This window comes from Bos taurus, chromosome 8, assembly GCF_002263795.3.
Source record: "Bos taurus isolate L1 Dominette 01449 registration number 42190680 breed Hereford chromosome 8, ARS-UCD2.0, whole genome shotgun sequence".
NCBI lineage: Eukaryota > Metazoa > Chordata > Mammalia > Artiodactyla > Bovidae > Bos > Bos taurus.
In genome coordinates, this window is record NC_037335.1 from 102,538,261 (window position 1) to 102,565,634 (window position 27,374).

General features: G+C 46.1%; 2 protein-coding genes, 1 long non-coding RNA gene and 2 pseudogenes across 5 annotated transcripts in view; 2 read left to right on the forward strand and 3 right to left on the reverse strand.

The window, feature by feature from the left end:
- Nucleotides 1-57: 57 nt before the first annotated feature.
- LOC107132735 (small ribosomal subunit protein eS19-like) lies at nucleotides 58-4,658 on the forward strand (annotated as a pseudogene).
- A 146-nt stretch (nucleotides 4,659-4,804) lies between these two features.
- RNF183 (ring finger protein 183) lies at nucleotides 4,805-12,651 on the reverse strand. Of its 3 annotated transcripts, XM_059889184.1 has the most exons (3): nucleotides 12,519-12,651; nucleotides 5,239-5,840; nucleotides 4,805-5,129 (listed from the first exon to the last, which is right to left on the reverse strand). In XM_059889184.1, the coding sequence occupies exons 1-3, from the start codon at nucleotides 12,639-12,641 to the stop codon at nucleotides 5,063-5,065; spliced, it is 792 nt and encodes a 263-aa protein (XP_059745167.1). In that variant the 5' UTR covers nucleotides 12,642-12,651; the 3' UTR covers nucleotides 4,805-5,062. The 3 variants fall into 3 exon arrangements, with proteins under 3 accessions (XP_059745167.1, XP_005210602.1, NP_001030499.1); XM_005210545.5 differs by having other exon boundaries at nucleotides 4,805-5,840; NM_001035422.1 differs by lacking the exon at nucleotides 12,519-12,651 and adding an exon at nucleotides 7,808-8,052 and having other exon boundaries at nucleotides 4,805-5,840.
- A 9-nt stretch (nucleotides 12,652-12,660) lies between these two features.
- On the forward strand, nucleotides 12,661-26,561 carry LOC104969449 (uncharacterized). The gene is made up of 3 exons (XR_808568.3): nucleotides 12,661-12,743; nucleotides 25,060-25,256; nucleotides 26,379-26,561. It is a non-coding gene; the product is annotated as an uncharacterized lncRNA (long non-coding RNA).
- WDR31 (WD repeat domain 31) overlaps nucleotides 14,367-27,374 on the reverse strand; it is a 42,483-nt gene continuing 29,475 nt past the window's right edge. Inside the window, exon 11 of the mRNA XM_010808289.4 lies at nucleotides 14,367-16,743. Within this exon, the coding sequence (XP_010806591.1) occupies nucleotides 16,694-16,743 (50 nt within the window). The 3' untranslated portion in view covers nucleotides 14,367-16,693. The remainder of the gene's footprint in view (nucleotides 16,744-27,374) is intronic.
- LOC101906496 (cyclin-dependent kinase 4-like) lies at nucleotides 16,753-25,066 on the reverse strand (annotated as a pseudogene).

The following is a 27,374-nucleotide window of genomic DNA, read 5'->3' on the forward strand; positions in this document are numbered from 1 at the left end:
GTCCCAGCCATTGGTCCACAGAGATCCCTTTTTTTAAATTTGGGATATAACACATGATCTCAAGTATGGCTTATTCCAATTCCATCTCCTTAGTAAGCATTCTGTCAGTCATTTTTTTAAAAATAGAGGGCTGTTGGATTGTAGGCCAGACTACCAGTGAGCTGTATCTGGACCCTCTAATTCTTATTCATCGGCCACGCAGCAGTTACCTTCTCTTTCCACCCCAGATATACAACCACTGAACTCTGAATTCACAGATTCACACAAAAATAGAATTGGCAAGGATTGTGTATAGAAAATTGAAGGGGCTTATATGGTGGCTTCTTGAACATTCAAAACACTTGTCCTTTGCTTCCCAGGGAGGCTGACAGTTACTCTTGTACAAACTATGAATGAGTGACATGTAGCTAAAGGGACTTTTTAGTCTGATTTCAGCTGCAACCAAGTGGGTGCGCATCCTGTGTGCCTCTGGAGGTTCTGGATTATCAGCTCTGCCTTCCGTTGTGCACTTCACTCTCTTCACTGTTTAACGGGCTCTATTTCCTCCATAGTTGTGGTTTAGTTGCAAAGTTGTGTCCGACTCCTGCAACCCCATGGACTGTAGCCCAGCAGGCTCTTCTGTCCATGAGATTCTCCTGGCAAGAATACTGGAGTGGGTTACCATTTCCTCCACAGTTAAGCCATGAAGAATTGTTTTTTTCATAACTACCTTTGTAGTGTATTGTAACTAATAATGAACCTTAGTATATTAGCATGCAATTTTTAAATATAGTGTGTTCAAGATTTTCTCAAAGTGAAATTTTACTATCATTCAAACTTGTCTTCTTTTTGGGAGAATGGGGGGTTCCAAGTGATTTAGAAGTAGCAACTGAGTGAAAACATTTCATCTAAGCCTTTGGCAAAAGAAATGTGGAATATACATTTCCTCACTGGAAATATTGTTAGAAAGCCTTTGGCTGAGGAGCATACACTGAGTGTGGCATTTCATGATCATGGTGAGATAATCACACTGCCATCACTTAAGGGACACTTTGTCCAGATACCGCCAGGCCACACAGACATCTTGTTTAATTCTCAATCTCCTGAGCTAATTATTATTGCCTTTTTTACAAACAAAACTACAGTTCAAAGAAGTAACTTGCTCCAGATTACCTAATTAGTAAGTGGTAAAGTCTTGACTCTGACCTTATAAGAGGTTCATAGGACTTTAGTATGTTAGCAACACTGACCAGACCCAAAAAAAAAAAACACACCAGTCCAGTCAGCACGGCCTGTTCCCTGTACAAAGCCTGAACTTTTTAACCACTCTACCTTGTATTTATTTTTTACTTGCATTTATTTTTTTGGCAGCATTTATTCCCAGACCATTACGTTTTTTGTTTCTTCATTTTCTTCTGGGGTATGTTTTTCTTCTGTGCCACCTCCTCTTCCAGTTTAGAACAGTCTCCTTTTTCAGTGAGAATTTGTCCTTTTTTCAGCGTCGCAGGGACAGTGAGGATCGTCTCAGTGTGGCAGGGAGAGCTCCTGGATCGGGTGAACCCACCATGAGCTCTGTAAATCCTGCGCCCCCTCTCTGGGGCTTTGTTCACCTGGATGTGCTTGGTGGCCAGAGCATCTGAATCTAAGCCCTTCAGTTAGGCATTGCTCTCTGCGTCTTTGAGCATATACAGTAAAAAGCCCTCTGGACCACCAACCCTGCATCCAGCTCCTCTTTGGCCTGAGCAGACCTACAAACTCTATCATTGTGATGACAGAATGGCATGGCACATGTTCTATAAAGGGACATCGTTCAGATACTTGGTGGCATTTCAAATATGCATACCCTAAATGGCCTGGGCCATTTCACAAGTGTTCTTAAAGTGAACATGGGAAGATTTTTGAACCTCTTGATTTGCATGATTTTCTGGGATTTCTGGGTCAACTGAATAGCAAACCATTTTTAGAAGTCACCTTCTTTCCCCTGGCCGGCACACAGAGGCTGCATGATGCCTGGAGTTACTGGAAAAGACATGAACCAGCAGGAGTCTCAGAGCGCCGGCCGCCTTCCTCAAAAAGTTCGGGAAGCTGAGAGTCCCTGAATGGCTGGACACTGTCAAGCTGGCCAAGCATAAAGAGCTCACTCCCTACAATGAGAACTGATCCTACACACGAGCTGCTTCCATCGCACAGCACCTGTACCTCCAGGGGCGCTGGGCTTGGCCCCACGACCATGATCTCTGGAGGGGCATCAGAGGAATGGCATCATGCCCAGCCACTTCAGCAGAGGTTCCAAGAGTGTGGCCCATCAGGTCCTCCAAGCCCTGCAGGGCCTGAAAATGGGGGAAAAGGACCAAGATGGGGGCTGCAAACTGACATCTCAGGAAAAAGATCTGGACAGAATCACCAGAGAGGTGGCAGCTGGCAACAAGCAGCATTAGGGCAAATGGTCCTGGGTTAATAAATTGCCTCATTCCTTAAAAAAAAAAAAAAGTCACCTCGGGTCACTTACTGGAAAAGCCTGTTCCACCGTTTATACCACATCACTGCATCTGTTACTCTGACTTCATGCCAAAGGGAGTTAATTTCATCACTTGTACCTGTGAACTTACAAGGAGCCTACAGTGTTACTCAACAGGAAACTATTTGTATTTTGGGTCAGATGGTGCTTTGTTCTGTAGAAATGTCTTCAGCATTGCAGCATGTCTTAGCATCCCTGACCTCTGAGTACCAACAGCCAGAAACAAAACTCACCCCTGCATTGGAGGACCAAAGATTTCTAAATGAGCTCTAGAAGGATGGCACTGCCCAGTGTTAGAACCATTAATATTAAATGTGAAAACAGAAGATGCTGCAGTGTTAACTATATAACCTTCCCTATTCCAGAATACTCAAAGCTGAGTCTTGCTTGGTGAATCAGTCACTCCAAGAATAGAGGTTCTGTTTTGACTGTAAGGCCTCCACCACATGCTAGCTGGGTGACCTTGAACAAGGTAGCTAAACTTGGGGAGCCTCAGTTTCATCTGTGAAATAGGGGTGAGACCTCCTGAACTCAGGAGCAGTCGGCCCTAGTACGGAGGCAGGTGTTCCTTCCTGAGCTTCCCCTAGCTCCTCTCTGTTCCTCATGGCTCTGAGAACGTGAGCTCATTGCCTAATTTATCCGCCACAAGGTTAAGAAGCAAGAATGTGTAAAGAAATGAAGTCAGTGGGGAGAAGTGTGGAGTCCCAGCTTTAGGGTAATTACCTGATGGCGCAAATGGAGAGGTAGATGCTAGTCCCTTGGCAGGATATGAAGGCGGCTTTCCAATTTCGTAATGGAGAACTTTTCCTTCACAGTGGAGCTTAAGGCTTTGGTGTTGCTAAACATGAAGTCTGCATGTCTTGGCAATTTGGGACTATTTTATACATTAAGACCCATAAGAATTTATAGAAGCTGCTAAGTCGCTTCAGTCGTGTCCAACTCTGTGTGACCCCATAGACAGCAGCCCACCAGGCTCCCCCGTCCCTGGGATTCTCCAGGCAAGAACACTGGAGTGGGTTGCCATTTCCTTCTCCAATGCATGAAAGTGAAAAGTGAAAGTGAAACCGCTCAGTCGTGTCCGACTCTTAGTGACCTCATGGACTGCAGCCTACCAGGCTCCTCCATCCATGGGATTTTCCAGGCAAGAGTACTGGAGTGGGGTGCCATTGCCTTCTCCGTTATAGAAGCTACCTTCATGAAACTCACAAAATGTTATATAGAACAAATGAAATCAACTCAGTTTCTGGCCTCTGAAAGCTTAGTCTACAAATTCATCCCCCCAAAACCAAATGTTATTGTTTTGTGATGGTGTTCTAATTTGCTTTGAGGTCGTTTGAGACCTGAGTCACCAGGTAGCATTAAAACAGAAGTCAGGGTTTTAGATACTGCAGAGGTGGCCACTGGCAGTCAAGCGGCATCCAAATTCTATCCAGTTTTCCTTGGTCCCTGGATGCTGTCATACAAAATAAAAAGCAGGGTCCCCTGGCTGTGGTGCTTGGGCTGGGAGCTAAGGCTTTTACTCTGTCTGGAGTCTCTGCCTTACCTCTCTTTTGGCTGCACCTCATGGCATGTGGAACCTTGGTTCCCTTGCAGTGGATTCAGGATGTCCTAACTACGGGACTGCCAGAGAATTCCCTGCCTTACTACTTCTTTTTTTGTAAAAAATAATTTTATCTATTTTCGCCTGCACTGGGTCTTCGTTGCTTTGCGAGGCCTGTCTCTATTGCAGTGAACGCGGGCTTCTCACTGCAGTGGCTTCTCTTGTTGCCAAGCTCAGGATTTAGGCATGCAGCCTCCATAGTTGCAGCTCAGTTGCTCCTCAGCATGTGGTATCTTCCCCGACCAGAGATCAAACCTGTGTCCCCTGCGCTGGCCACGATGGATGCACCCTGCCTTACCTCTTAAGGCCGGAATTACAATGGCTGAAGGAAGGGAATCAGAACTCTACCCTGCACCTACCAGGAGGAATAAAAATCTTTTCCTCCAAATTCCAGATTTCTTTTGATCCACTGACTCTGGTTTCTTTTCCCTTTAAACTTTTATACTCTTAACACTCCATAAACCACATACTAACAAGAGGTCATTGTGAACAAGAAGCAAATGAGTGGGCCTGCCCTCCTTACTGATAAGGACTCTGCCACTCCTGGTTAATCCTACCCTTCTCTGCCCCTAGTTCTGACAGAGGACCAGCCAATGGGTTGTTGAATAAGTGAATGAATTAATGAATGCAGGCCCTTTTTACCAGGAATGGTGGCAAGACAGCCAAAGAGAAAACTGAAAGGAGAAGACAAACACACTTGCTCCTGATTGAAGTTCACTCCAGATATTTTTAGCAACAAATAGTAAAAAGAGCAACTCAAAAACCAAAACAAAAAGTGTGAACTGAGTTCAAAGCAGCTCCAGTAAGAACTGCAACCTGCTATTTGGGCTGGACAGGCTCCTGGGTACCCTCATCCAGCCTTTTGGCACAACTTGCTTCTGGCTCTGTAATCACAGGTCTGCTTCTCTGCCCTTCCATGACCCACGGTTCACCCCCAGAGGTCTCTTCACATCTTCCCCAGTCCGTTAGCTTTCAGAGGTTCTCATTGTATTAGGACTCTTGCTAGAAGCAGATGCACAGCCTAGCCGACCCCTGGATTGTAAAAATGAACAATACTATGAAGGAAGACCAACCCCAAGTGGTGCTCCACAATCCCCTTACGCAGCAGCAGCCAGGAACGGTGTCTGGGACAGACGCTCACCCCACGCCCCAGAAGAATCGTCTGGTGCAAAAGATGGAGAAGATGAACAGCACGGTGCCGCAGAGGATGACCGCCATCATGTAGGCGAAGATCCGGAAGTGCGGGTTGCGGAAACACTCCCGCAGCGAGTAACGGCTGCGGATGGGGACTGGCCTGGTGCTAGGGCCCACGTCCTGGGGCTGCCCAGCCTGACTCGCAGGCTCAGGGCCCAGGTCCAGCGTGTAGACCCGGGGCTGGCGCAGGAAGTAGCGGCTCTTGGGCTGGTCCTTGAGGCAGAGCTGGTGGCCTTCCAGGATGACGTGGTGGGGCTCCAGGCGGAGCAGGGTGAGCACGGCGGTATCCGTGGGCAAGTCAGTGACAGGCTGTCCGGAGGCCAGCACGGTGGGGTGGCGACACAGAGGGCACAGCAAGCGGCGTCGCGTCGGAGTCACCAGGCTGATGTGGGCCAGGCATTCCACGCAGAAGGAATGGCAGCAGTCCAGCACTTTGGGGGTGTGGAATGTGTTGTTGAAGGGGTTCCAGCAGACAGGGCACTCAGGCTCCCGGCCCTGCTGCTCTGCCATCCTCAGACCAGACACTGCGGGGGTCTGACAGGAGACGTCCTGGCAGAAAAGGAGCAAAGGAACACCCATTAGTCTCCATGCCCGTGCTTGGCCCCAGGCTGTGTCTTGAGGGTTGTTGAAAGGCATTATCATCCATATTTATTTCGCAGATGAAACTGAAACTTACATTCAAAAAGATGAAGTGAACTTATCTATAGAACTGAAATAGATGTAGAAACAAACTTGTGGTTCTCAGGGGGTAGGCGGGGGAGGGATAAATTGGGAGATCAGGACTGACATGTACACAGTACTATATATAAAATAAATAACTAATAAGGACCTACTGTATAGCACAGGGAACTCTACTCAGTACTCTGTAATGGCCTATATTGGAAAAGAATGTAAAAAAGAGTGCATATATGGAAAGTTATGACCAACCTAGACAGCATATTAAAAAGCAGAGACATTACTTTGTCAACAAAGGTCCATCTAGTCAAGGCTATGGTTTTTCCAATGGTCATGTATGGATGTGAGAGTTGGACTATAAAGAAAGCTGAGCGCAGAAGAATTGATGCTTTTGAACTGTGGTGTTGGAGAAGACTCTTGAGAGTCCCTTGGACTGCAAGGAGATCCAACCAGTCCATCCTAAAGGAGATCAGTCCTGGGTGTTCATTGGAAGGACTGATGTTGAAGCTGAAACTCCAATCCTTTGGCCACCTGATGCAAAGAGCTGACTCATTTGAAAAGACTCTGATGCTGGGAAAGATTGAGGGCAGGAGGAGAAGGGGACTACAGAGGATGAGATGGTTGGATGGCATCACCGACTCAATGGACATGAGTTTGGGTAACTCCAGGAGTTGGTGATGGACAGGGAGGCCTGGCGTGCTGCAGTCCATGGGGTTACAAAGGGTCGTACACAACTGAACGACTGAACTGAACTGAATGTGTATAACTGACTCACTTTGCTGTACACTTGAAACTAACACAAGATTGTAAATCAACTGCTGCTGCTACTGCTAAGTCACTTCAGTCGTGTCCAACTCTGTGCGACCCCATAGACGGCAGCCCACCAGGCTCCCCCGTCCCTGGGATTCTCCAGGCAGGAACACTGGAGTGAGTTGCCATTTCCTTCTCCAATGCATGAAAGTGGAAAGTGAAAGTGAAACCGCTCAGTCGTGTCCGACTCTTAGCGACCTCATGGACTGCAGCCTACCAGGCTCCTCCGCCCATGGGATTTTCCAGGCAAGCGTACTGGAATGGGGTGCCATTGCCGTCTCCAACTATATGCCAATAATTAAAAAAAAAAAAAAAAAGTGATTGTTCCAGATCACCAGGTTCCTAAGCCTGGTGCTCCGGCAGCATCCCCTCTGCTGGGCAAAGGCCTGAGCCACCCCAGCATCATTGAGCTCACGCTGGAGGAGACAGCTCTCTGGCCTTGAAAGCGGATTACAATGCTTCCTGTGCTGTATGGGATTGCCCTTGGTTTCCTGGACTCCTGGGAGAGGCAGGGGAACCACAGACAGTGCTTCATGTGCTAGGTGTGCTGAGTCACTTCAGTCCTGTTGGAGTCTTTGCGACCCCATGGACAGTGGCCCTCCAGGCTCCTCTATCCATGGGATTCTTCAGGCAAGAATACTGGAGTGGGTTGCCATGCCCTCCCCCAGGGGATCTTCCTGGAGGAAGAACATTTCCCTACCTGCTACCTCCCATCCCTGGCTAGGGCAGAGATGGGCTTTGCCGATACCTGGTCTACCCCTCCTCTGCGGGCAGATGCCAGGCCCTCCCTTCCTCATCCCCTTGGGCCACAGGGCCAATCCCCGCAGTCCATGGGCCCAGTGTTTGTGCAGGGCACCATGCTGGCCTGGCAAAGGGACCTCTGTGAAGGCTTTTCCCTTTGACCTGAAATCATGGACAGGCTCCTCCCTCCCCGGCTCCCCAGATCAGCCCTTCCAGAGCCTTCTCCCAAGATCTGGTCTCCCCTGGCTCCTCCTCCATCCGTTTGTCCTAGAAACCCCCAAAGCACCCACCTGGGCTTCCTTGGCACTAGGGTAGTAAGCCAGACTGCCCCGGAAGGTCGGAGGCTCCAGTCTTTTCCTCTCCAATATCCACAAAGCCTTGGGAGACTGCCTTCTCGCCACCAACCCCGGGGCCCGTCTCCATGGCAGCGCACACGCAGCGCCTGCAGCTGCCGGGTGGCCCGACCTGCAGCCTCTGGAGCGCACCTGCCTGCAGCGCCGGCCAGAGCGGCAGGTGGGGAGGTGGGGGACCAGCGTTGCCCTGGGGTGTGGCCAACAGCGCGCCCGGAAGCCAAGCATCTGCGAGACTGTGGGCGGTCTCCTCAAGGCCTGGGATCCCTGGCCTGGAAAGGCAGGGCTGGCAATTTGCTTTTTCTAGATTGTGGAGAGGGTAAATGAGCCTTCTGGGCTTCCTCTCTCCTGGGCCCTTATTTCTTTTCTAAAATGGCTGAAACCTCCTTCTCACACAAAGGGGCTGCCAGCCCTGCCCTTCAATTGCTATGAAATTCACTTGCTGCCCTGCCTAAAGTCTCTGACTATTCTCTCAATATCAGATTCAGCAAGTGCCCTCCTGATCACTTAATGGGCCCAAGGAGCTACACCCAGAACATGCAGGCCTCGATGCCTTCTTTGTTCTTAGAACACAGACGGTCAGCCAGCAGGCACTGACTACTGAGTTGAGTCTAAGACTTGACCCTCCCACCACCCTGGGGACTTTAAAGGGGGAGTCATGGAGGAGGAGCAGCATTCCAGGCCCACTTCTGTATTTCAGCCAGAAACACTTGGCTTTCCTCATATGAATCATTTGAACAAGCTGAAGAGTTGAGCTTCTGAGGAAAAAAAAAAGTTTAAAAACCTCTTCTCCAACCTAAGCCCTCATTTTGCTGGTGTGTGTGTGTGTGCACACGCATGCACTCAGTCATGTCCAACCCTATGAACTGTAGCCCGCCAGGTTCCTCTATCCATGATTTTCCCCAGGCAAGAATACTGAACTGGATTGCCATTTCCTTCTCCAGGGAATCTTCCCGACCTAGGGATCAAACCCATGTATCTGTGTCTTCTGCATCGGCAGGCAGATTCTTTATCTCTATCGCCACCTGGGGAGCCCTTTAGTCTCCCCCTAGTGTCACGCATGGGCTTCCCTCATAGCTAAGTAAGTAGAGATCTGCCTGCAATGCAGGAGACCCAGGTTCGATCCCTGGGTCAGGAAGACCCTCTGGAGAAGGAAATGGCAACCCACTCCAGTATTCTTGCCTAGAGAATCCCATGGACAGAGGAGCCTGGTGGGCTATAGTCCATGGGGTCGCAAAGAGTCAGACATGACTTAGTGACTAAACCATCAGCGTCACCCACTGGTGACCTCGGGACTTCTAGGCCACCACTATGCTGCTGTCAGAGAAACAGAACCCACCATTCGGTTCACCTGCTGGATGTGTGTTACTGACTGGATAGTGAGAGTTTGCATTTCACTAGGAGAGTTCTAGCGGCCATAAATATTCCTCTCATGGTAGGAATCCAGGAAGCATGCAGGGGGGATCTGGGGACAGTGTCTCCCTTGTGCCCCAAACATGACCTCATCTACCCTGACTGAAATGGCACCTGAAGCAAAACCTGCTTACGTTCTCAACCATGGTTTCCTGGTTTCCTGCTAGACCCTAGACCTCGGTCACTGCCTCGTGTAGGGAAGAGGAAGACATGCCGGAGGAGGACGAACTAGCTCTGGCCAAAGCTGGGATAGTTTGCCAAAGATCCCGACCAATGAATGCCTCCTCCTGTGGATCTTTCGTCCATCGGTCCAGCAGTCATTGAATTAACGAGAGCTCATCACAGGTCTCAACGGATATGAGTTTGAGTAAACTCCAGGAGTTGGTGATGGACAGGGAGGCCTGGTGTGCTGCAGTCCATGGGGTCGTAAAGAGTCAGACACAACTGAGTGACTGAACTGAACTGAACTGAACATCACAGGTCAGGCACTGTGCTAGACACTTGGTAAATAACAGGGAACAAAATAGACGTAGTCTCTGACCTCACGACATGTAGAGTCTAGTGAGGGAAGGCAACATTTAATGAATGAGTGACGGGCAATAAATAAACGCACAATTTTAATGAATGCTATAAACAAAAAGGAAAGTGAGCTTAGAGGACTGGCTGCTTCAGATGAGACTACCAGAGAAGGGATATGAAAAGAATCCATCCCTGTAGAGTGGAGTAGGAGCATTCCAGCTCAAGAGAACAGCCCGTGCCAAAACTCTAAGGAAAAGCAGCTTTGAGGAAGTGAAAGGAGGCTGGGTAACTGAGGAGTAGTGGGCAGGTCTAGATTGGAAAGTGGCTTAGGAAGAATCCCAAGAGAGGACTTAGGAGAATCCTCAGGGAGACTGCCCTGGAGGCTGGGGAAAGCATCTGGGTTTTTATTCTAGGGCTGAGTTTATGTCTGTGTGTGCTTGCCAGTGGCGCTGGGGAGTGGAGGCTGACCTGATCCTGTTTCTATTTTAAAAACACCATTTCAGCTGCAGAGCAGAAGACAGACTGAAAGGGATGAGTGGAAATGTAAGACCAGATAGGGGCGCTAGCGGTGGTCCACGTTGGGATGGTGGGGCTTGATGCAGGTGAGGCGATGGTGGGGAAGATCAAAGGGATGGGTAAAAGATATCTTGGGAGATGGGATCAAACGTACTCTCTGAGAAGCAATGGACGGCAGAGATTCTAGAACCAGATTGTCAAGGCTATTGATCTCTGAGCCACTGCTTATTAGGGCTGTGATTTCAGCTGAATTGCTTAACCTCTCTGTTCTTCCATTTCTTCTGAAAAGGAAGCTAAAAGTGGTGGTGCCTCAGAGGGTAAAGTTCTTAGACAGAACCTGGCACCCATGAAAGACTGTCTATGAGGTGGTTGAATTATCCCTGCAAAGGGCTTTGAGAGAGAGGAAGGCTCAAGGTAGACTCTGAGGACTTCCAGCTGTTGGTAAAGAATCCGCCTGCCAATGCAGGGGACACAGGTTCGATCCCTGGTCCGGGAAGATTCCACACGCCACAGAGTAACTAAGCCAGCATGCCATGACTACTGAGCCTGTGCTCGAGAGCCTGGGAGCTGAAACTACTGAGCCCAAGTGCCACAATTCCTGAAGCCCTTGTTATCTAGAGCCTGTGCTCTGCAACAAGAAAAGCCACCACAATGAGAAGCCCATGCACCACAACTACAGAGTAGCCCCTGATTGCCACAACAAGAGGAAAGTCCCCACGGCAACAAAGACCCACCACAACCAAAAATAAAATAAAATTTAAAAAGGCTGACTTTGAAGCCATGAAGGTTTCTGCATTGAGCTTTGAGTAGCCCCTGAATTCCAGAGTGTGTCAGAAGCAGACCTTAAAATGCATATAACCTTGATTCATTCAGCAGTATCCCTCGCTGGAAATTTATACTGTGTAAACAATCCAGGTCCTGTGCAAAGATCTGAGCACTGCTTTAATGGTGAAAAATTGAAAACTGCTCAATTATCCAATAGTAGGACACTGATTAAATAAGTTCTCTCCATCCATACAAAGAGACGTTCTGCAGCCTGTAAACAATGTCCTGAAACACCTATTGATACGGAAATACATTCATGACATGTCATTAGTGAAAAGAACCAGCAGTAAAACCATATTACAGTACAATCCAATTTTCCAATATATGTGTGCAATGGGAAAAATGCGTGGAAAAACAAACACTGTCAACAGTGCTTATCTCTGCGGGTAAGAGTATAAGTTTGTTGGCTTGTTTTTTATTCTATCTGAAAATTCAAACTTTACTGTGCTAAGCTTATATTACTACCCTTAAAGAACTTCCTTCTCCACAAGATAGACTTCCATTTTCTGAAGTTCCATGGCTAAATCTGTTAAGGGTTGTGAGGAGGGATGATTATGGTCGAATCAGCACCTAGGCCCTTATTGGCCATGGTCCCCTCAGGCCTTGGCTGTGGTTTCAGAGTCTGAGTCCAGGAAACAGGAGAGACTGGCCACTTATCCAACTTGGACTCACTCTCAAGCTGGGATATCCCAATACCACCCAAGACATCACCTCCGTCTGTGACCTGCTCACTCAGCCAAATATCAGTTGTCTGTAGCATCACCCCAATGCTTTCAACTTGGAGAGAGGAAAGAGGTGAAGAACTAGCATTTTGTAGAACTTCCCAGTTTACAAAGGGCATCAGTTCTGGCCAGGGTCTGAGTGGAATGATTCCCATTTTGATGGTATAATTGCCTTTTACAGTTTTTTTTTTTTCCATTTGCATAAACCATTTGATTGTGTAAAACCACCCTCAGAAGAAAGCAGGATCAAGAGTGGAAAGTATGTAGTTTTAGAACCAGACTTCTTTGCTGTGAGGTCTTAGACAAATGGCTTAACCTCTCTGAGCTTTGTCTTCCTCTATGATAGAGGCTAATGAGCCCACCTCATGAGCTTGCTGTGAGGAACGGATAATGGTTATTATGTGCCCAGCAAAGCACAGCAGATGCTCAATGCGTAGTTAATATGACATTTTTGCACTCATTTTATCGATGGGAATGTCAAGACTCAGAAAGGTGAATTGACTTGCCCAAGGCTTCACAGCTAAAGAATGGTTGAACTTGGAAGATGATCCCAGGAGCCCTGCCTCCCAGGCTGGTGTTCACCCCAGGGACGAGCTGCCTCTCCAGAATGCAGGGCTCTGTGACCCTTCCCTCCACGACCCTCCCTGACTCCTTACCTGCTCCTCAGAGCCTCCTCCACCTCCTCCTCCTCGGCTGAGCGGTCCTGCAGCCTGTTCTCTGGGCTCTGCCTGCTCCTGGCGCGTCGTTTCCAGGCAGCTGTGGGCGGGCCTCATTTGCATGGTCTTCAGGAAGCTCTTGGCCGGCTTTCCGCCTCATGTTTTCTTCTTCTTTCCCTCTGATGACTTTGGACAGCCTGAAAGCTCTGGTTTCATCCTCCTCCTGTGAGTCACTCTTGCTTTCTCTCTAAAGGGGTTGAAGTCCACTTGTCTTTGCAGACCTGTGTTCTATAACACAGAGCACAGCTTGGTCTGCTGCCATCAGGTCTGACTGCACCACCTAGGCTGACACACCACCAGAGGGGTAGTTGAAGGCCAGGCAGGGTGCTTCTTTGAAGTCACTTCTGCCCCTTGGCCCAGATAGATCCTCCACTACTCTGAGCCCTACCACCAAATTACAAAGGGCTCTTGCAAAATATTAGGAAAAGGCAAATAATGCACAAGGAAAATGATCAGGGGGAGAGTCTTTGAAACCAAAGCCCGAAGAGCCTGGGTTCTCAATCAAGTCAGATTTCTGGGTCAGAGTCAAGTCCTCAGTCAGAATCTGGACTCTACTTACTAGTGATGGAGAACTGACTTCTCTAAATATTGGTTTTCTCAGCTGAAAATGAGCATAATAATTTTGCCCATTTGATCTGCAGGTTAAATGAGATAATTTGGATAGAGATCATAACACAGTGCCTGGTACACAGTAACATGCAGTAAATGTTAACTATTATAAACGACCAGGCAAATCACAGAAAGAGAAATACGAATGGAATAGACATGTAATGATTCGATCTCGTTTATAATCGTGCTGTTGTTCAGTTGCTAAATCATGTCTGACTCTTTGCGACCCCATGGACTGCAGCATGCCAGGCTTCCCTGTCCTTCACCATCTCCTGGAGTTTGTTCAGACTCATGTCCATTGAGTTGGTGATGCCAACCAACCATCTTGTCCTCTGTTGAACCTTTCTCTTCCTGTCTTCAATCCCTCCCAACATCAGGGTCTTTTCTAATGAGTCAGCTCTTTGGATCAGGTGGCCAAAGTATTGGAGCTTCAGCATCAGTCCTTCCAATGAATATTCATGACTGATTTCCTTTAGGATTGACTGGTTGATCTTCTTGCAGTCCAATGGACTCTCAAGAGTCTTCTCCAACACCACAGTTCAAAAGCATCAATTCTTCGGCACTCAGCTTTCTTTATGGTCCAACTCACATCCATACATGACTACTGGAAAAACCATAGCTTTGACTAGATGGACCTTTGTTAGCAAAGTAATGCTTCTGCTTTTTAGTATGCTGTCTAGGTTGGTCATAACTTTTCTTCCAAGAAGCAAGCGTCTTTTAATTTCATGGCTGCAGTCACCATCTGCAGTGATTTTGGAGCCCAAGAAAATAAAGTCTGTCACTGTTTTCATTGTTTCCCCATCTATTTGCCATGATGTGATGGGACTGGATGCCATGATCTTCATTTTTTGAATGTTGAGTTTCAAACCAGCTTTCGAAATCTCTTCATTTATAGTTCATGGAATTCTCCAGGCCAGAATACTGGAGTGGGTAGCCTTTTCCTTGTTTAGGGGATCTTCCCAACCCAGGGACTGAACCCAGGTCTCCCTCATTGCAGGCAGATTCTTTACCAGCTGAGCCACAAGGGAAGCCCCATTTATAATTAGAGAAATTCAAATTTAAATAAGATACTGCTATTTTTCCTATAAGACTGAGAAAGATTGAATTAATAGCTTAAAATGCTACTATTATTAAAAGTAATAATAGCAGTCTATGTACTTTATTAAATCCTTCTGATCATTGACAGTGAATCCTCCCAGTATTCCCACAAGGCACAATATAGAAAACAGAACATCAATGACTCATCCTTACTCTTCCACAGATAAGGGATCAGAAGCTCAAAGAGATTTATTTGCCCAAGAGCTCAGGAGAAACAAATTAAAGAGCTGGGACTGGAAGTGTGACCTGAAATCTGTGCTGGTGCCTCATTCTCTCCCCAAATCATGTTCATATGACCAACTTTTTGTTCCCTCTCCTATTCTTCTTTTATTCCTTTCTGTTTTTGTTATTGACTTAGCTAAGTCATGTCCTAATCTTTGAGACCCCATGGACTGTAGGGATCCGTTCCTTTACAGATCCTTTAAATTGGGGTTTGGAGAAAAAAAAAACAGAAATGAAAGTGTTTGGTGTTGTAATCAAATGCCCTAGTCCCCTTAATTTATGTTTTACAATTTTTACTTTAGAATAGGTGACACATTCGTGTATTCAGCACAATGAGAGGTCTGATTTGGCAATGGAAATGTTTTTCTCTCAGCTACCTATTTTCCCTAAAAATTAGCATATTATACTATCAGTTTCTTCTGTATCTTTCTCAAGATGCTTTATGAATATGCAAGCAAAACTCCTATGTTAGAATGTCTATGTATTTCTTTTCCTCCCTTTTACACAAATGTGCTTATGGTACACGTTTCTACATCTTGCTTTTTTCGTTTAATAATGTATGTGAGATATCATTCTGTATTTTATTTATTTATGTATTGCTTGCGTTGAGTCTTTGCTGCATGGGCTTTTCTCTGGTCATGGCAAGCAGGGGTCACTCTTCAGTTGTGGTGTGCAGGCTTCTCACTGCACTGGCTTCTCGTCGCAGAGCACGGGCTCTAGGGCACTTGGGTGTCAGTTGGGGCGCTCAGGCTTAGTTCTCTGTGGTATGTGGGATCTGCCCAGACCAGGGATCGAACCTGTGTCTCCCACATAGGCAGGAGACATGCCTTACCACTGAGCCAAAGGGAAGCCCCTTCAGCTTTTTAATGGCTGTACTGGATTTCATTGAATGACTGTACCAGAAATTACTTAACCATTCCCTTTTTTTTTTTCCTTTGTTTTGTTTTTCCTGTATAAAAAAGGATCCAAATATCAAGGTATAGTGAAGGAGAGAACAAGGGACACCCCCTTGGTGTAAGGACACACGGTGGCAGAAGGATAAGCCTCAAAAGGAGAGGTGGTTCTATTTAGCCAGCATTTATTGTAGTAAACTATTCTTAATAAGTTTCACTCACCATTTAAAAATGTTCTGGTATGCATTCTTTATAGTCACGTGTTACTATATCACATCTTATTTTTTTTAGCAATTCAGTGTATCTTCTGTTCAGTTCAGTTCAGTTCAGTCACTCTCATGTCCGACTCTTTGTGACCCCATGAATCGCAGCACGCCAGGCCTCCCTGTCCATCACCAACTCCTGGAGTTCACTCAGACTCACGTCCATCGAGTCAGTGATGCCATCCAGCCATCTCATCCTCTGTCGTCCCCTTCTCCTCCTGCCCCCAATCCCTCCCAGCATCAGAGTCTTTTCCAATGAGCCAACTCTTCGCATGAGGTGGCCAAAGTACTGGAGTTTCAGCTTTAGCATCATTAGTCTTAAGTAAAGCACTCACTGTGTATCAGTTCAGTTCAGTTCAGTCACTCAGTTGTGTCCAACTCTTTGCGACCCCATGGACTGCCGCATGCCAGGCCTCCCTGTGCATCACTAGCTCCCAGAGTGTACTCAAACTCAGTGTGCATTGAGTCAGTGATGCCATCCAACCATCTCATCCTCTGTTGTCCCCTTCTCCTCCTGACTTCAATCTTTCCCAGCATCAGTGTCTTTTCTAGTCAGTTCTTTGCATCAGGTGGCCAAAATATTGGAGTTTCAGCTTCAGCATCAGTCCTTTCAATGAATATTCAGGACCGATTTCCTTTAGGATGGACTGGTTGAATCTCCTTGCTGTCCAAGGGACTCTCAAGAGTCTTTTCCAACACCACAGTTCAAAAGCATCAATTATTCAGCGCTCAGCTTTCTTTATAGTCCAACTCTCACATCCATGCATGACCATTGGAAAAACCATAGCTTTGAGTAGACAGACCTTTGTTGATAAAGTAATGTTTTTGCTTTTTAATATGCTGTCTAGGTTGGTCATAACTTTTCTTCCAAGGAGCAAAGGTCTTTTAATTTCATGGCTGCTGTCACCATCTGCAGTGATTTTGGAGCCCCAAATATAAAGCCGGTCACTCTTTCCACTGTTTCCCCATCTATTTGCCATGAAGTGATGGGACCAGATGCCATGATCTTAGTTTTCTGAATGTTGAGCTTTTAAGTTTCACTGTGTATAGGAATTTGTATTTTGGAGATGCTTGATCTATCTGCAAAGAAAAATTAAGAATGATTAGTACTTTATTACAAAATGTTCCTTAATTGTGTCTATTAAAAAACAAAACAAAACAAAACAAAACAAAAAAACTGTACTGTTAGACTTGTATGCCTGGAAGTAATTAAGGTACATCATTACTGTAGTTTAAAAGTTGTACATGGTAAGACATATTTTATTTTTACCATACGTTTTTACTGAAAGATCTATTCTCTATCCCAAGGCAAGCATGAATAAAATTAGGTTAAATGTTTAAAAAAAAAAAAAAAAGGAGGGGTTGGAGGGGGATGTCATTAAGGCAGCAAAATAGTCTCTATTAAAAACTGGAGGAAGTCTCCAGTCTCCAGTCTTTGAAGCCTCAGAGACCGAGGCAGAGGTCACACTCCAGGATTCGAAGGAAGGGAAATGTCAGTATCTCCTCTCTTGGTTCTGATGCAACCATTCCCATTGCTCACCCTGGGTCACTGTGTAGATAAGAGTGCCTCTGGACTCGAAGTCAGAGATTCGCTGGTGTGGGTTAAAAGTCAGCATCTCTAGCATCTCTGGAGTAGCTGTGCTCCAGACTCCTCAGCCTCGGGTACCAGCAACTAGGGGCTCCAGGCCCCCTGGGGGAAAGGGCTCCATGGGGCAGAGACACTTCTCAGGGCCTGTCATCCTCAAAGATTTTACCTAACTGGTCAGCTTCAGAGGTTCTGCAAAAGAGAGGCCTTTGAGGAAACATCTCTGCGGAGATACGGCCAACGTTCCCCATGTCCACAGGTGTTGAATACGTAGGCAGTAAAAGAACTTCTGGAGTTCAGGGTACCAGACTATAACAAGTATAGATGTAAGTGCCAGCTGGAAGCTGCAGATTCTGGCCAGGCCAAAGTCAGCCAGCTTGACTGTTCCACCACTTGTCACTTGAATGTTCTCTGCTTCAGGTCTTGGTGAATGAAAAAGTGGGCATGAAGGAAATCTAAGCCTCTTAGAAACTGGTGCCTCAGACCCTTGATGGCCTCCACGGGTAAGCCTGGTGGGGGTGCCTTGTCCTGGACCACAGGTCTTGATCCACATATTCACACACCAGGATCACTTGGGTCTCCCGATCAGTTCAGGCTGTGGCACAGGTGTCCAGTAGGCCCCCTCCAGGGCACTCATATGCTCTTGAGGGCTGCAGAGTGGCCACTGTGGTGATCATGGGCCTTGTACTCCATCCCATGGGCACCAACACTAATCTCAGCGACTGGCTCATTTTGAAGGGTAGCCATTCTCAAACCAGAGGAGAGCCCTGCCCCATGTTGAGAGGTACAGGGGCAGCCTGTTATCAGGGCCCTGAAGTCAGTTCCTGTGGTGCCATACACTTGAGCTCTGTCCTGGGTAAGCAGTTGGATGCTCAGTTCTGTTCAGTTCAGTCACTCAGTCATGTCCAACTCTTTGCGACCCCGTGGACTGTAGCTTGCCAGGCTTTTCTGTCCATCATCAGCTCCTGGAGCTTTCTCAAACTCATGTCCATGGAGTAGGTGATGCCATCCAACCATCTCATCCTCTGTTGTCCCCTTCTCCTCCTGCCTTCAATCTTACCCAGCATCAGGGTCTTTTCCAATGAGTCAGTTCTTCACATCAGGTGGCCAAAGTATTGGAGTTTCAACTTTAGCATTAGTCTTTCAGTGAATATTCAGGACTAATTTCCTTTAGGATTGACTGGCTTGATCTCCTTGCAATTGGGGATCAACTATCACCTCATGGGTCTACTATAGACACAGGCCAACTAAAGCCGTCCCCTTTACCACCACCCTCACCAAGTGACCAGCTGCCCAGCCATTCCCTCACTGATCTAACCCCTTTGTCTTTGTTTTTGGCTGTGCCTCAAGGCATGCAGGCGGAGAAAGCAATGGCACCCCACTCCAGTACTCTTGCCTGGAAAATCCCATGGATGGAGGAGCCTGGTAGGCTACAGTCCATGGGGTCGCAAAGAGTCGGACACGACTGAGCGACTTCACTTTCACTTCTCACTTTCATTCATTGGAGAAGGAAATGGCCACCCACTCCAGTATTCTTGCCCGGAGAATCCCAGAGACGGGGGAGCCTGTTGGGCTGCCGTCTATGGGGTCGCACAGAGTCAGACATGACTGAAGCGACTTAGCAGCAGCAGCAGCAAGGCATGCAGGATCTTAGTTCCCTCGCCAGGGATAGAACCTGGGCCCCCTGCAGTGGAAGCTTGGAGTCCTAACCATTGGACCCCAGAGAATTCCCCCTAATCCCTTCATTTTAAATATATAAACATTGGATGGAAAAATAAATGCCAAAATAATTGCAGGATTTAAATAAGCCTAGAATTGCCTGAAAAATAGTTGTGTTCTTCGGGAAGCGTTTTTCCTCTGTCTGATCAGGAAACAGAGGGATGTCTCACCGCTTGACCTGGTGGCCTGGAATTCCCTTTCAGCCCTGGAATGCCCTACTTTTCATTTCTGGTTAACTAAGTTTAGTGAGAATTCAAAACACTGATTAAGCCCAGAAGACCTGGTTTGTATTTGAAAGTTTGGAAGCCATGCTTTCCGGTTTGGCAACTCTTGCACACCATGAAGTTTATACAATTTGACATAATAATATAATTTCCTGCAAGTATCCAAAAGATACATGTGATACTGTGATTTATAGTAAGAATTTGGCCTTTATTCTGTTCCTGGTGCAGATTCCTAAAACCCTTGGAATGTCCTAAGTGATTGAGAACAATAAAGGTGTCTTTGTTATGTTAATGAGGTAACTTTCAAAATACCGCCAGATAACCTAAGAATGGGGGCTGATTGCCAAGGGAATCAACCTTATGATTTTGTGTCTGAGTTTTCAGTCTGGTCCTTACAACCCTAACTTTAACCCTCCACCTCCTGGGAGGGGAAAGGAGCTAGAGATTAAGTTCCCTCACCAATGGCCAATGATTTAATTAATCATGGCTGTGTAATGGGGCCTCATAAAAATCCAAAAGGATAGAGTTCAGAGAGCTTCTGGACTGATGAAGTGCTAGGAGGATGGTGTGCTTTGAGAGGGTATGTGAGTTCCACAGCCCTTCCCTCATACCTTGCCCTACACATCTCCTCCATCTGGCTGTTCATCTGTTGTTGTTCAGTCGCTAAGTTGTATCTTTGTGACTAAATAAATGGACTGTAGAATGCCAGGTTTCCCTGTCCTTCACTATCTCCCAGAGTTTGCTTGAATTTATGTTCGTTGAGTCGGTGATGCCATCCAACCATCTCATCCTCTGTCACCCTCCTTCTCCTCTTCTCCTCAATCTTTCCCAGCATGAAGGTCTTTTCCAATGAGTTGGCTTTTTGCATCAGGTGGCCAAAGTATTGGAGCTGCAGCTTCAGCATCAGTCAGTCCTTTCAATTAATATTCAGGGTTGATTTCCTTTAGGATTGAGTGGTTTGATCTGCTTGCTGTCCAAGGGACTCTCAAGGGTCTTCTCCAGCACCAAAGTTCGAAAGCATCAATTCTTTGGCCTCAGCCTTCTTTATGGTCCAATTCTCACATCTGTACATGACTACTGAAAAAACCATAGCTTTGACTAGACATACATATGCTCATCTATATCCTTCATAATATCCTCTATAATATGCTACCTTATAATTACCTATATAAGGTAAATGGAAGCAAATATTGCTCAGTCCTGTGAGTTGCTCTAGCAAACTAATCAAACCCAAGGATGGGCTCATGGGAACCTCTGACTATAGCCAATTGGTCAGAAGCACGAGGAACTACATGGGCTTTCGATTGACAGCTGAAGTGTGTGTGGGGGGAGGCAGTCTCGTGACACTGAACCTATAAGCTGTGGGATCTGATGCTTTCTCCAGCCAGGTAGTGTCAGAACAGAGTTGAACTGTACACCCAGCTGGTGTGAGAACTACACACACATCAGAATCAGTCATAATCAGAATATACCTATATCTTTTGGTTAAGTGAGGATGTTCATTGCAGTTTTAACTACAAGTTAATTTTTTTAAAAATAGAGCCAACTTTAGCACATCAGTTAAGTGGAAAACTATACAATCATTTAAAATGATATTGTGGAAGAATTTTTATTGACTTGTGAAAATGATCACAATATACTATAAATGGAGGGGGCAAAGCAGTTTACAAAATATTGTATGCGTGAGTCAGATTTTGTAAAACAAAACTTGTAAAGGCTGAAGGCCATGAGACAAAATGTCACAATGGTTATCTCTGCATGCTAGGCTTACTGGTATTGTCATTTTCTTATCTATATTTTTTTTTAACTTTTATTAATAAATATGTATTACTTTTGATAGGGACAAAGTAGGATAATCAAATAGGTAGCCCAGAAATTTCATTAGGGGATCATAAATAGAGAGGGAATTTTAAGGGACTTTGGGGGACTATACCCACTCCAGTTCTTGCCTGGAGAATCCCAGGGACGGGGGAACCTGGTGGGCTGCCGTCTATGGGGTCGCACAGAGTTGGACACTACTGAAGCGACTTGGAACCAGAGATCAAATTGCCAACATCCGCTGGATCATAGAAAAAGCAAGAGAGTTCCAGAAAAACATCTACTTCTGCTTTATTGACTATGCCAAAGCCTTTGACTGTGTGGATCACAATAAACTGTGGAAAATTCTGAAAGAGATGGGAATACCAGACCACCTGATCTGCCTCTTGAGAAATTTGCATGCAGGTCAGGAAGCAACAGTTAGAACTGGACATGGAACAGACTGGTTCCAAATAGGAAAAGGAGTTCGTCAAGGCTGTATATTGTCACCCTGTTTATTTAACTTATATGCAGAGTACATCATGAGAAACGCTGGGCTGGAAGAAACACAAGCTGGAATCAAGATTGCCAGGAGAAATATCAATAACCTCAGATATGCAGATGACACCACCCTTATGGCAGAAAGCGAAGAGGAACTCAAAAGCCTCTTGATGAAAGTGAAAGTGGAAAGTGAAAAAGTTGGCTTAAAGCTCAACATTCAGAAAACGAAGATCATGGCATCCGGTCCCACCACTTCATGGGAAATAGATGGGGAAACAGTGGAAACATTGTCAGACTTTATTTTTCTGGGCTCCAAAATCACTACAGATGGTGACTGCAGCCATGAAATTAAAAGACGCTTACTCCTTGGAAGGAAAGTTATGACCAATACGATAGCATATTCAAAAGCAGAGACATTACTTTGCCAACAAAGGTTCGTCTAGTCAAGGCTATGGTTTTTCCTGTGGTCATGTATGGATGTGAGAGTTGGACTGTGAAGAAGGCTGAGCGCCGAAGAATTGATGCTTTTGAACTGTGGTATTGGAGAAGACTCTTGAGAGTCCCTTGGACTGCAAGGAGATCCAACCAGTCCATTCTGAAGGAGATCAGCCCTGGGATTTCTTTGGAAGGAATGATGCTAAAGCTGAAACTCCAGTACTTTGGCCACCTCATGCGAAGAGTTGACTCATTGGAAAAGACTTTGATGCTGGGAGGGATTGGGGGCAGGAGAAGGGGACGACAGAGGATGAGATGGCTGGATGGCATCACTGACTTGATGGACGTGACTCTCAGTGAACTCCGGGAGTTGGTGATGGACAGGGAGGCCTGGTGTGCTGCGACTCATGGGGTCGCAAAGAGTCGGACACGACTGAGCGACTGATCTGATCTGATCTGATCTGAAGCGACTTAGCAGCAGCAGTAAGTTAATGATCACTTAAGCAATCAGATTTGATTAATTGTAAAATCAAGTAGGCTTGCGTAGCAACAGAAACCATGAAGCAGAAGCATGGCCGAAACAATACAATGGTGGCATGAGACCCACATCTCGCCCAGTGAGCTCAGGAAGTTAATGACTCCTAGGACACGCTCTTTGCACACATAAAAAACGATTTACGGAAAGGTGACAGTTCAAAGTGAAAGACCTTCATTGTACTGAGACCTGAAGTAATTTTTCCGTAGTGCCAGCTTGACCATGTAGGGACAAGAAAATTCCCCTACCCAGCCTGGAGGAGGAGTTGATGATGGAAGTGTGACATCTATTGAAGAATAAGAAAGAAAGCGGTCTTTTTCCCCTCCCCACATTTCCTTTGATTATAAAAACATAAGCCATGGAGTTCTTGAGGCGGCACCCTCTCACCAATCAATTGTAAGCCTCATAAGAGTCCTATTCTAATAAATCACTTTTTATCGATTACTTTGCCTCTTGCTGAATTCTTTCTGTTCTGAGACATAAAGCACTGGAGCGGAGCCCCCTAATGGTTTCACTTCTGGAGTAGGGGAATTCACTTGGAAAATAATTAAGTCTGAGTTTTCTGCAACCAGGGAATCCAGAACTTAAGGAGAAAGGAAGGTGGGTGTGTAAGAAATCAGGGCATTGCAAGCATAAAACACCTCGTCTAACCACGGCCCTTTCCCGGGTCACTTCTTGTCTAGTGAGCAAATGCACTATCACAGTGTCTCTGGGTGGTCGGGGCTAGGGAGTACTTTGCACACTGTGGAAAATTTTCCGGGGAGATACCCAGGAGAGATAGTGAGGCATCTCAGGAATTTGAGAGTTGAACAAACTTAGTTCATGCTTGGGAAGTGAGGTCAGTCAGCTGGAAAAGCACCTTGTCTAAGCAGTCCGTTGAAACTGGGTGAGTGAAGAGTCATGAGACGTGGTGGAGCCCAGCCAAGATCTGGAGTGGAGGCGGAAGGTGGCATGAACCACGTGGGGAGGAAGAGGCAGCAGAAGGCAGGAAACGGACAGTGGAGGCGGGAGTAAAGGCAGTGACGAGGCAGGTTCGGTCCGGTGATCAGGCCTGAGTGAGACCCCACCCCAAAAGGGCAGGGGCAGCTCCCCCTGTGGGCACCGTAGGGGGTCACGTGGCGCCCAGCCTTAGGCCGCCCGGAGCCTAGAAAAGTCCCAGCCGCAGAGGCCTCACCTGGAGATTGAGAGCAATGCCAAAGCTCAGGCCCACTCCAGACCTACTAAGTCAGAGTTTGCATTTTTACAAGATCCCCGGGGAAATTCAGAGACACACTGGAGTATGAGGAGGACTAATTTAGGAAAAAATATCCCCAATACATGCTCCTTGACTCATCCTGAGTACATTCATCTTCAGATTCCTGAAGACTTCCCATGGACCTGACACCAAGAAGATGATGTCAGGCAGGGCTGGGTAAACCTCAGCGTGGGAATGGACATCTCTGTGTCTCCTTTGTGTAGCATCAGAATCTGTTTTACAAGCCACAATCCTTATGCAAAACCCTTGGGGCCAAATGTGTTTTAGAATTCAGAATTTTTCATATTTTAGGAACATAATATGATGCACTGACCATATACTAGTGAGATCTGAGGCAGCACACTGTAATAAAATGTACTAATATTCTGCAATTTATTATAGAGTGAAAGCTGAAAGAATAAGCACCATCAGGTCAGGCCAATTTTGGCACCAAATTTAATAATAAAACCTTTGGAGAAAGAAATGGCAACCCACTCCAGTGTTCTTGCCTGGAGAATTTCATGGACAGAGGAGCCTGGTGGGCTCCATGGGATTGCAGAGTCGGACACGACTGAGCAACTAACACACTTTGTCTCCAGAGTGTGGGAATTTTAGAATCGTGGATAAGGATTATGAACTATTTTATTATTCTATTTTTTTAAGGATTTTTTTTAATGTGGACCATTTTAAAGTCTTTATTGAATTTATTACAATACTGCTTCTGTTTTATTTATTTTTGGCTGCCCCATGCAGCTTGCAGGGTTTGTCGTGGTCTGTGTGTGGGTTGGAAAAGAATTTCCACATGTGAGGTGGAATGAGAGGAGAACAGCATTAGAGTGGGACACGCTGTTAGAACAGTGGGTTGGCTCGAGAGAGAGCCGACCAATACTGCTTCTGTTTGATGGTTTGGCTTTTTGGCTGTGATGCAAATGGGATGTTAGCTCCCCAACCAGGGATCGAACCTGCAACCCCTGTATTGGAAGGCAAGGACTTAAACACTGGACCACCATTTTATTTTTAAAGTGTACCAGTTGAATAAATCTAGAAGCGTTGATTGCACTATTTCCCAACCTTCATTTACCTCAGACTTAGCAGGAACTACACAAGATCTAGATATTCTTTCAAATATAAAGTAGTTCACATAATTACTCTCGCCAAACAGGTCACACCTGGCATTGTATTCCCAGATCAACTTGAGGAGTTCTGTAAGCAGTGATTGGATTTTGACAAAATTGAGAATTTTTCCCAGCTAACATCAGTTTTTGAAATGTGCGAGCTGAGGCTGGACCCGCAGGGCCTCCAGCTCCCAGCCCTGGGCTTTCAGTCCCTCCCTTCATCTGTTTTCCCCTCCCCGCTCTATCCCCAGGCAGACACAGGACAACAGGCCTCCTACCCATGCTGCCTGGATTGTATTTGGAAACTCAAAACTGTAATCGGACAGTTCTTCCTCCAGCTGGGCTGTGAAGCATCTCATTCTCCAAACCCCCAGACCTTCTGCCACATTGGGCTGGCAGTAATGGTCCCCCGAAGCTCCTTGGTATGAGTTGGGCCAGGCACAGCCAGGTAAGACCTCACACTTACTCTGAAATCTTTTCTCACGTGACCCCTGCCAGGAAGGAAGACAGTGGCAGAGTTGCAAGAGGTTGTTTATATAAGGAAGAGACAGGGGAGTTTCCAGGAAGGTCTCAAAAGCCTTCTCTGAATGCCCAGAGAGAGATGGCCAAAGTCCATCTCTGCTCTTGGAGTGCTCAGCGGGCAGCACCAGGCAAAGGGACCCTCTCACGGGGCTGTTAGTCAAAATCAGGAAGCCGGGCCCCACCCTCCTTGGTGGGTCCACAGGGCCTCGTGGTCTGCATGCTTTTCTGTGGCACTTTCTCATCGGCGCTTGCCTCTACATCTGTTTCCCTTCTCTCATGGGAATTTACTCTTTAACTTTTATTGTAATACATGTCCAATACGGAAAAATTAGGTGACTCAGATGAATAATAATACGATACTCAGGAGCGATGCTAGGCACTATTTGAGGGGCTCTACCTGAACCTGTGACATTTCTGATGACACTCTGTGAGCAGGTATTACCATCACATAATCTCCATTTCACAGGTGATGGCACAGAGACACAGGTAGGTCCCTGGCCCCAGGTCCGTGAGGCTAAGAGGAGGCTGACTGGGATCCGAACCAGGCATTGTGGTGCTGGGGTCCACACCCTAAACCCAGGCCACACCCCACAATCCTACACACAGAAGTGACCACAAAGACATTTGGGTATATAGCCTTTTAGTATTTTACATATATAATTTTTTTCATAAATTATTATAAAATAGGTGCTTACCTTGTAGCTCAGTTGGAAAAGAACCTGCCTGCAATGCAGAAGACCCAGGTTTGATTCCTGGGTCAGGAAGATCCCCTGGAGAAGTGGCAACCCACTCCAGTATTCTTGCCTGGAGAAACACAAACCCATGGACAGAGGGGCCTGGCAGGCCACAGTTCATGGGTCACAAGAGTCAGACACGACTTAGCAACCACAGCACTACCATTATAAAATGTCTACTCTATGCACTGTTGTGTAGTCTTTCTACTTATCCTTCCACATCACAACACGTTCTACAACGTTTTCTTCAAAATGAAAAGTCTTTTTTTATCATAAAAGTGTCAGAAGAATTAAATTTATGTGTTTGCTTGTAGTGTATGCATGAAACGTCTCTGGAAGGGTTCTGCAGATGCTGGAACACTGGTTACCTCTTGAGGCAGCCAGATGGAAGGTAGACGTGGATGAAGAGGAGACTGCTGTGTAACCTCTTGTACTCTTGATTATGACTATATAAATGTGTTATTGACTTCAAAAATAATTAAATTTTTAAAATGAAACTAATTCATCCTCATTATAAAAAAAATACAGGCATAAAGTAGAAAATAAATTCATCTTTAAGCTCAATACTCAGAGATAACACCGTTAACATTTTTGCTCTATTTCTTCCAGACCTTCATGTATGAGTATAGACATATATGCAGATATGTTTTACCAAAATAGGACGAGGCTCTATGGGGCTGTTTTGTCACCTGTGTTTTGCACTTAGGGTGAATCATGGACAATGTTCCATGCAGCCTCATTTTAAATGTCAGCAAGGTTATCAGTCATATTAAGGTGGCCAGTTTCCAAAGGAATATTTCTGGATAGACTGAGTTCAGCACCTAGATATGCAGTGCTAGTTGATACCAGGGTTATTTTATTAGGAGACTCAGATGAAATTATGGTTGTGAAAGTGGTTTGTAAAGTATAGAGCATATAAGAATCTGTTTTAAATTCTGGCCTCTTAACTGGCTGTGTCAGGAAGAATGGTAGAATCAAAACCAGTTGGTCCAGCTTCTTTCTAATGTTGGCTCACAGAGCTGACACCTCCCTACTGCGGTCTTCATTTACACACTCATTTACTTATTTATATTTTGAGTCTTAGTTGTGGCATGTGGGATCTAGTTTCCTCATCAGGAATCAAACCTGCATTGGGAGTGCGGTCTTAGCCACTGGACCACCAGTAAGTCCCTGCACTCATCTTTAAAGCTGAGAGTTTTAAGGAAAGGTTAAGAGCACCAAGTGTTAGCACGGATATGGAACGGAAACTCTGCTAAATGTCTTACAGCTGGTGGGAATGTGAACTGGGACAAACTTTTTGGAAAAAGAGG

What these genes read in the sequence shown, in the direction of transcription:
- RNF183 (XM_059889184.1), bottom strand. Translation starts at nt 12,641, where the DNA reads ATGCAAATGAGGCCCGCCCACAGCTGCCTGGAAACGACGCGCCAGGAG. An exon ending in GAGGAGGCTCTGAGGAGCAG is followed by an intron (nt 5,841 to 12,518) that starts GTAAGGAGTCAG and finishes CTTTTCTGCCAG; the next exon opens with GACGTCTCCTGTCAGACCCC. An exon ending in CGATTCTTCTGGGGCGTGGG is followed by an intron (nt 5,130 to 5,238) that starts GTGAGCGTCTGT and finishes TTTACAATCCAG; the next exon opens with GGGTCGGCTAGGCTGTGCAT.